This window comes from Larus michahellis, chromosome 4 (genome assembly GCF_964199755.1).
Source record: "Larus michahellis chromosome 4, bLarMic1.1, whole genome shotgun sequence".
Taxonomy (NCBI): domain Eukaryota; kingdom Metazoa; phylum Chordata; class Aves; order Charadriiformes; family Laridae; genus Larus; species Larus michahellis.
The window spans coordinates 48570732-48579449 of NC_133899.1; the positions used below are offsets into that span (position 1 = coordinate 48570732).

An 8718-nucleotide genomic window follows, 5' to 3' on the forward strand; every position below is an offset into this window, starting at 1 on the left:
TCGGCTGGGCTCCGCTCGGCTGGGCTGGGCTGGGCGCGCAGGCGCGCTGGAGGCCCCCGGAAGCGCGCCGCGCTGTGAGAGCCATGGCGGCGACAGCGGTGGCTCCGGTCCTCGGTCGCGACGGCGGCGGCCCGGTGGCACGGCTGCGCCTGCTGTGCCAGCGCTACCAGGAGTACGTGAGGCGGCACCCGGCCGCCACGGCCCAGCTGGAAGGCACCGTGCGGGGCCTCTCCTACCTGCTGCCAGGTGCGGGAGAGGGGGCGGCCGGGCCCTCGTCCCTCCCACCGGGGCCTGGGCCCGGGCCTGGGCCGGCACCTGCCCCCGGGGGGCGCGGGGGGCTAGGGCCCAGCGGGGAGCGGGGGTTTCCCCGCACGCCGGGCGCTGGCTGGTAGCCGCTCTTCTCCTTTCGCAGGTCGCTTCTCGGACTCCCACGCGCTGTCGGAGCTGGGTAGGTGGGCAGCGGGGAGCCGGGGGCGGGGGGGCAGCCCGGTGCCCGCCGGCTGTGGGGCTGGCAGTGTGCCTTTGGGTGGGAGCAGGCAGGGCCGTTCCCCGGACCTCTTGTTTTCTTCACGCCTGGCTGCGTCCTCCGGCAGCTTATGGGGGGAATCTGTGCGTCTTGCTGCCCTTCTTTCCTCATCTTCTTCTGGGGGAAGAGGCAGCAGTCCCAGTTTGGTTTGCTTTCCTTGCATCCCATAACTGCGTCGTTCTCCTTCTCTTCTAGTGTACTCTGCCTCCAACCTCCTAGTGCTATTAAATGACTGGATTCTCCGAAAGGAGCTGCAACGGAGCCTCCCCGTGGTAAGGCTGGAGTTTGTGGGAGGAGAATTTGGGACACATGCTTTATTCCTTGCAGAAGCTTTCAGGGAGTGTCTGTAGAAACTAACAGGTCTTTGCAGTGGCCTCTCTTTGCTATCAGGTATGTAGAGGCCAGAGGCAGGCTCTGAATGTGGGTAAACGGCAGCTCTGCCCTGTAGCTCCTGGCTAGGAGGAGTGGCCAGAACACTCCCTGGACCACAGACATCAGGCCCTGACTTGCACGAGGAGCTCCACTTGTTTTTTGGGAAGCTCAGAACTTGAGATAGGCAAAGGTGTTCCCAAATAACCATTGTTGTTTTCAGAGCAGTGGCTCTGGAGTACTGAAGCTGAGTTTGTCCCTCAGACTCTTCCTTTGCATGTGGTATTGAGCAAAACAAACATAAGCACCTTGCTTCTATGTCTCTCTTGCAAGAGCCCCAGGCTGGCTCCCAGAACTTGTTAGGCCCTTTAGGGAACGAGGAGGGCGTTTATTTTCCAGACAAGCCTCTTCTGTTGCAAGCCTGCCCAGTGTGTGGGTTTGGTTGTTGGCAGCTCTCTGACTGGATTGTCAGGTGTGTAACAAACAGAAATGCAGAAGGTTTGCTTCCCCAGTTGTTAAAGGCTGAAGTGAATTTCATCTGTATTATCTTTATTGATGCTTTTCAATGGGTTAAATCCTGCGGGTGACAGCACCAGCAAGTTCCCGCATGGGGAGCAGGGATCCAGGCTGGAAGAGCACCCGCTGTCTTGGACTTCACACCTGAGATCTAGACTGATGCTGTATTTAGCAGGCATTCGCCCTAATGTGACTGTGGGCTCTGGGTCCCCTTCCCTCTACTCTGAGCATACTCCCTCATCAACGCTAATGAGGGAGGAGGTTTGTCATGTATCCCAACTCTGGGACAAGGAGGAGGAGAGAGTTTTCCATGGAGTTCAAGCACAGTGCCGCAACCCAGGAGACTGTCCTGCCATGTCAGTTGAGGTAGAAGGCAATCCAAGACATAGCTGTGATTTTGTCCCTGTTTCTGGGGTAGCAGCTCTGTGTGATACTGTGATGCCTCCGTCTGCCCCTGTTTGGAGGTAGAGAAGCGGGCTCGTGTGTAGACTCTGTCTGCAGTGGAGGCACCACTTTCTGTTTCTGGAGCTGTGACTTCCAAGGCCATCCAGTGCTTATTTCCCAGAGTCCCGCCAGACTGGGCTGTACTTCAGCCCCGTTTAACTCCCAAGCAGAATCTGCATCCTGTCCCCCTCCTCCCCTCTGTGTTTTGCAGTCACTGCCCCAGCAGAAGCTGCTGACCTGGCTGAGCGTGCTAGAATGCGTGGAGGTCTTTGCAGAGATGGGGACAGCCAGGGTGTGGGGGGAGATGGGCCGGTGGACCATCATTGTCCTCATCCAGCTGGCTAAGTAAGTGCTGCGGGCGGAGGGGAAGGGGCAGCTTGCGCTCGGAAGGGGGATCTGGTGGGGGCTTAGCAGTACCCTAAGAAAAAGCCCAAGCAGGACTGAGCTGATGGTTGCTGAGGCAGGGGGAATTAGGAGCCCCGTGGTTGCTGGATACTGTGCTGCAGAAGGGGACACTAGCCCCTCTTGCCTTGCCAGTGGCCCTGAGCAGACCTGAGTGTTTCCTTTCTTCTGTGGAAGCCACCTTTCTAGTGTGACAGGAGCCCAGCTCTGTACCCTGGTATTGAATGTTTCTCTATGTCTGTCCACAGAGCCATCCTTCGTCTCCTGCTCCTGCTGTGGTACAAAGCTGGCATCCAGACGTCTCCTCCCATCGTCCCGCTGAACAGGGAGCAGCAGCAGCCTCTCCACCCACAAGGTGAGCCCATGGTGCTGTCATTGGCGTGGCGCCTTGCTGGGCCACATGTCTTGTCCTGCTAGGAATTACTCATCGTAGCAGCGGCTTGGTCAGCACAGGGAACTGTAAGGCTTTGGTACACAAAGCAAAGTTGTATTGCGCTTTCCACACTCTGCAGAGCCCAGGTTAGCCTAGGGGCAGGATTGTCCTACAGGCTGGAAGGAGGGGGTGGAGGAGTCTAAGCCTGGAAGCACTGGCTGATCTGTGAGTCAAGCTGCGCGTCCCCTGGTCTGACGGTGAGGAAAGAGATCCTAGGCCTGGGCAATGTCAGGTAGATTTACCTTTTCACACTCTGGCAGGTCTGCATAGTGTTAGACCCTTCAGGATTGCCTGGTTTGCATGGGATGGAACTTTCAGTCCAGTCTTTTTGATGGCAATGTAGGGAAGGGTGCTGCCAGCTCTGGGGTGAGCCTTACCCCTGTGGCTGTTTTCTCCTACAGACATGGAAGACAGCTCCTCAGGGAAGGATCAGACCTATGTTGGCAGGCGTTCCAGCCGTGTTGTGCGCTCTCTCCAGAACAGTAAGTAGCTGAGCCCATTTTCTGTCCTTGCCTGAACTGTTTCTGCTCTGTCTGCTTTGTGTATGACCTGGGTGTGGGCGATAAAGAGCAGAACCTTGTTTTGGGGGCTTATCCTGACAGTTATTGGGCCCTGTGGGTGGGGGGATATCAAAACAAGAGGGATACAGGCACGTGCTGCAAGGCTAGCACTTAAATTGTATTTTCCCCAGTGCAATGCAATGGAGACAATCCTTCAGCACGGTTACGCTTTGAGAAACATGGACCTTACGAGTATCTCTCTCTGCTCTGTCCCCTCTGGAGGCAAGCTCTGAGGGCGCTGGTCAGCTACAGCAGTTTTGTGCACAGCTCTTCAAGCTTTCCTGTTTCACACCTTCACGGTGCAGAAAGCAGCGGGGTGGTGGTGCTGGGAAGCGTGGTATAGTGACCTGATCTGCTTCTTTCAGCCCCATCCCTGCAGTCCCGGCACTGGGGCTCCCCCCAGCAGAGAGAGGAGTCGCATAGCCGAAGAGCAGAGGAGATGAACCAGCCTCCCAGCCCTCTGGGTCTCCAAGAAACCATCGCAGAATCCATCTACATTACCCGCCCTCTGCTCCACCGTATCCTGCCCTGGCTGCGTGCAGGCTCACGCTGTACCTCGGGTGCCGGCAGAGGGTGCTGGGGTCTCGGCCCTGCTGCAGGGCAGCGCCGCTCCAGGCTTCTCTCTCCCTCCTGCTGCTCTGCTGAGGCAGGGGCCTCAGGGCTCCTCCCTTCTCCTAGCCTTGATGGGTAGCCTCAGCGCCTGGAGTTGTGGGCGCAAGTCCTCCAGCCCCTTTCCCTGGCCTCCCCCAGCACTGCCTTAGAGTGTATTCTCCTGCATTCAGGAGAGCTTTGCTGGTACCCAGGGGACCGCTTGTCTGTGTGCCTCTAGTTAAGCATCTCTGGTTCTTTCCGTTCCTTGACTGTGTTCGTAGTATTGAGTTTAGGAGTGTGGGGCCAAAGATCGTGGAAACCCTGGCTCCTCTCAGCAGTCCTGGACATCTCGAGGTCAGTCTGAGGAAGAGTCTTTGCAGGTGCTTGAGGTTGGTGGTGGCTGAGCATCACACTTCCCCCTGCTCCCCAATCCTGGGCAGGCCCTACTGAGAGAAATACGCACAGGGGCTGGTCTTTAACTGGGAGATTGACACGTTTAGATGTTTTCCGCAACACTTGCAGCGCTCTCTGTTCTGAGCTGGTGCAGCCTGCTCTGTGTGGAGCTGAGAACGGAGGGCATTTGGAGACCCGCTTTCTTTTCCCTGCTGGCTGCTGTGGCCGTGAGTTAGCTCTCTGCCCTTCTCCTTCCAGTCTGAGTTTGCTGAGTGATCTGAAAGACCTGAACAGGCGAGAGCGAGCAGAGCTGAGGCGACGAACCATCCTACTGCTCTACTACCTGCTGAGATCTCCTTTCTATGACCGATATTCAGAGTAAGGGGGCCCTGCTGGGCTTTTGCTGAAAATTTCCCTTTTAACAGAAATAGCATCAGGGGACTGGGTGAGTAGATCTGAAGAGGTCTGGGTGCCTCTGACCAGGTTAATTCGAGCCCTTGCGTAACAGCTGTCACTGCTGTTCCTGTATTCAACAGCTGGGGCAGGAGGTGTGTCCCGCTGGACTCATTCATACTCTCTACCTTCCTAGGGGCAGGATTCTCCTCCTCCTGCGCTTGTTGGCTGATTATGTGCCTGGAGTTGGCTTTGTCACGCGTAAGTGGGCCCCACTGCTATATTCCCTTTTCTGTTGGGTGGAGAAAAATCAGAGGAGTGGGGCAGAACATTTGTCAATTGGTTTCCAACCTGAGGAAGGAATTGGGACATCCCTAAATGGTTAGCACTGGTGTACCCTGTATTGATGCTTTCTGTGTTTTCAACTGGAAGAGGAAAGGATGATTTACTTCCTGGCTATTAGGGACCTGTGCTCAACCACAGTGGTAAAACTCCCTATTCCCGGTCTCCTGGGCTGCCTTTCTGCACCTCAGCTGGTTCACCAGAGCTCTGCTTTGCAGCCCCGGTTTCTGAACTGTTTTCCTTGATGCCTCTTCTGCAGTGCCAGCATGAGGGATAAACAGTTGCCCAGCCAGGAGCTGATTCTAAACCAAAGGGCTGAACCAGGTCTATCTTCTAGTCCTTCACCAGTGGATCCCTTTATTATGGGACAGAATTTCACCTCATCCTCTTCCCTGCTGAAGTGAAACCTTTCCTGGAGCGGTTCATGGCAGTGATATGGCATTAGATTAGCCTGGCATTGTGGGACTGTCCTTTCTTTGGGGAGGTCACAAAGCTGGCTAGCTCAGGAGCCGCTTCTTCCAGTTAGTGATTTTGGAGAGGCTTTGGAGCCTGCATTACGCCATGTGCCACATAAGCATTTTCAGTCTACAGCGGTTGCTTCTGTGTCTGCACCTGCTTGTTATTGCTGAGTTGTGTCCCTCTCTTCTGTGCCGCCGCAGTGTCCTCCTGACTCGCTGCATGCAGGTTTTCCCCTTGCACATTGTAGACCCCACTTCCCACTGGAGCTTGGACATGTCAGCTCTGAGCGAGTGGTGTCCCACACCGTGGCTGTGCTGACTGTGTTTCACACCCCACTTGGTCCTGCTCTAATCTCTGTCACCCCATCCCAAAGTTGTCTCCCATCTTGGCAAAAGTAACCGTTCTATTCTTGGGTTCATCTGAGTTGTGTAACTGGAGATTTGGGGTTGTTTGGTATCATAATGAGGAGGGGGGCATCTGCCCCGTATGCATACAGCTTCAAGTTCTTGCCTTGCCATGTGTGTGATCCCTCTGTTCTCTTGTTTCAGGGCCACTGATGGATTACTTGCCTGCTTGGCAGAAAATCTATTTCTATAACTGGGGCTGATGAGAAGAAGATGATTATTCTCTGCTAAGATCATGGCTGGACGTTTCTAAGGAGGGCAAGCAGGCTGGGGGAGGGATGTTGATAATGTCTAATTTTCAGTTAAACCGTCAATGAGAAACTCCTGTTCTGCAGGGTGGGGAGAGGGTGGATGTAATTCTTTTTTAATGGTGGACATTACCGTTATGTGAATGATGGACACTACGTGTGCGGAGAGACCCTGACTGCCTCTTTCTCTGGACCATTCTGTGGCTGCAGCGGTGGTGATGGGACAACCTCTTTTTTTTTTTTTTTTTAAGCACTTGATTTTTCTCCTGTTTTTACAGCTGCCAGTGTAGTGTTTTTTGGAGAGCATTGTCTCCCACCTCATGGCGCTGAGATTGACCTGCGGCCTGCTCATGTTGGCCGTGCCTGGCCGATCTGCTTGGAGCGGGCATGTCTGTCAAATAAACTGACTGAACGGAAAGAACTGAGCTGAAGGACCTCTCTTCCCCTGTTTGCATGGGCTCCCCTTTTATCTGGTTGTCAGCAGGTCTCTCTCTATCAGAAAGAGCAGCTTTTGCAGGTGCCCAGCCTGGGGTATGCTGTCACTTAGAAGCCGTTTGCTCTGGCCTGTGTCAGGCAGGGCTCCGCGCATTGCTGAGCTGGTGACTGTGGTCTCTGTAACTCCAGGTGCCTGGTTCAGTCCCCGGTTTCCCGGGGTTCCCCTGGGGCATGGAGAGCGGCAGTTGGCAGGCTGCTCTCCTAGCACCTACTGTGTGCTAAAAGAGTTTGCGGAATGGCTGCCAGCCAGCGCGCGGGGGGGCTTGGCCAAGGGCAGAGGAGAAATGAAGAGTTCAATTCAGCAAATACTGCGCTGCCACACTTAATAAAGGGCGCAGGAGGGGCCTGGATAGCCATGGCCATCTTTTTATATCTGCTCCGCTAAGTGGTGGACAGTTTGAGGCATCAGTCTGCTCGGTGAGCTGCTGTGGAGGCTCCCTGGGCCAGGACAAAGGGGTAGCCAGCTGGTGGCGCTGGATTGCTCCACAGGCGGCTGCCAGCCCTGTGCAGAGCTTGGGAGCTGGAAACGGCCGGGTGCCTTGGCCTCAAGGGGGTGACAGGGACATTCCTACCAGAACCATCCTTGAGGCACGCTGGGGCTGCAGGGGTCGCAGCTCTTGCCTCAGCACCTGAAACGGGATGTACCCCCGCCTCTAATGGGCCGCTACAGTTGAGGACCACAGGGCTCCGTCAGCACGTGGGGTCTGTGTGGCCACCTCAGCGTTACAAACCCTGTACCGCAGCAGCGTGGAAAAGCCACGAGCAAGGGACTGTGCTCCCTTCCTTTGGGCTTTTGGCAGAGGAAGATACTGAAGACGGCAAAGCCTGGAAAGCGCTGGGGGGGTTCACTCCTGGGGACAGGGAGGTATGGAGATGAAGGAGTTTGCTCTTGGAGAGGGGGAGAGGGAGAGGGAGGTGAAGGGTGGTGGTGAGGGACAAGGAAGCAGCCCTGGAGCTGTGGCTGCATGGAGGGATGTGCAGCTGCGCAAGACAGGCTGGGAGTAGCTAGCGTGGCCTGGGCAGGACCAGGCAGCCCAGAACCAGAAGCTCATGTACTGGAGCGGGTAGGCAGCAACATCTCGGGGAGGGGTGGGGGGGGGCCTGCCTCCTGCCCAACCCAGCTGGTGTCCTGGAGCCATTGGGGTGGCTCCTCTGTGACCTCGCTGTGGAGCTGGAATCGGGGTGCGCCATGAGGTGCTGGCTCCTGCTGCTCGCCCTGCTACTGGGGGCTGCCCTCCCGCCGCGCCAGAGGTGATGGCATTTCCCTCCTCCTCCTCCCTGCCCTGGTACTTGCAGAGGGAGCCCAGGGCCACTGGTCTGGCACTTGTGGCACCAAGCCCTCAAGAACTGGGTGAAGACAAGCAGGGTGGGGGCAAGTACTGGAGGGTCTCAGCTCACTCCTGTCCCTGGTTTTCTGCCGCAGGGTCAGCTACTCAGTCCCTGAGGACTTCTCTGCTCCCCTGGAGCTCCCACAGCAGCACTTTGGCTTGGTGGATGGTACAGTGCTCTCCTTGCCCCTCCAAAACCCCTTTCCATGCACTCACCCACTCCAGGTGGGCGGTTGTCCCCAGCCCCATGAGCTGGGGGACAAGGCTGAGCCCAGCCTCTGCCTGCAGATTACGGCATCAAGCCCAAGCAGCCTCGCCTAAGAACCCGTGTGGCCTGGGAGCAGCCGGTGGGGCTGCGCAGAGCTGGGAAAAGCAAGCGTGATGAGCTTGACTTGCTGGAGTACTACTATGATGCCCATCTGTGAGACGGCGTGCCCCTGTGCCCACCACAGCCTGGTCTCGGGGACCCCCCCCCATCTGCCCTCTGCTGCTGCAGGACAGTGTAGGTGTGGGGTGTACAAATTGGGGGAGGAAGGGGGGGTAAGGATATAAGGAAAAAATATTTGCTGTGATCAGTGGTCCAGTTAAGCACCGAAGCAGGGGTCTAGAGGAGATGCTGGCTCTCCAGCCCTGGAGACTTACACCTGGCCCTGCTTTGGGTGGGGGCTGGGGCGGATGACCACCAGCAGTCTCTTCTGATCATCATACCATGATGTCTGGCCTCCAGACCTTGCAACTGGGGCTCTCGGACCAAACCTGAGACGCTCCATCTCCTCTTGGCGTCCCAAGGAAAGGAACATGCCATGGCCCAAACC

General features: G+C 56.5%; 2 protein-coding genes across 3 annotated transcripts; both read left to right on the forward strand.

Moving 5' to 3' along the window:
* Window positions 1-36: 36 nt before the first annotated feature.
* On the forward strand, window positions 37-6501 carry PEX16 (peroxisomal biogenesis factor 16). 2 transcript variants are annotated; one of them, XR_012586682.1, is made up of 11 exons: window positions 37-246; window positions 413-448; window positions 722-798; window positions 2067-2200; window positions 2506-2612; window positions 3092-3172; window positions 3616-3768; window positions 4123-4195; window positions 4493-4679; window positions 4824-4888; window positions 5977-6501. XR_012586682.1 is itself a non-coding variant. In XM_074584546.1 (11 exons), exons 1-11 carry the CDS (start codon window positions 84-86, stop codon window positions 6033-6035), a joined length of 1068 nt encoding a protein of 355 aa, XP_074440647.1. In that variant the 5' UTR covers window positions 37-83; the 3' UTR covers window positions 6036-6501. The 2 variants fall into 2 exon arrangements, 1 of the variants encoding a protein (XP_074440647.1); XM_074584546.1 differs by having other exon boundaries at window positions 4493-4612.
* A 1263-nt stretch (window positions 6502-7764) lies between these two features.
* Window positions 7765-8328, forward strand: FREY1 (Frey regulator of sperm-oocyte fusion 1). Its single transcript, XM_074584547.1, has 3 exons — window positions 7765-7826; window positions 7999-8072; window positions 8192-8328. Exons 1-3 carry the CDS (start codon window positions 7765-7767, stop codon window positions 8326-8328), a joined length of 273 nt encoding a protein of 90 aa, XP_074440648.1.
* The last annotated feature ends 390 nt before the right edge of the window (window positions 8329-8718 follow it).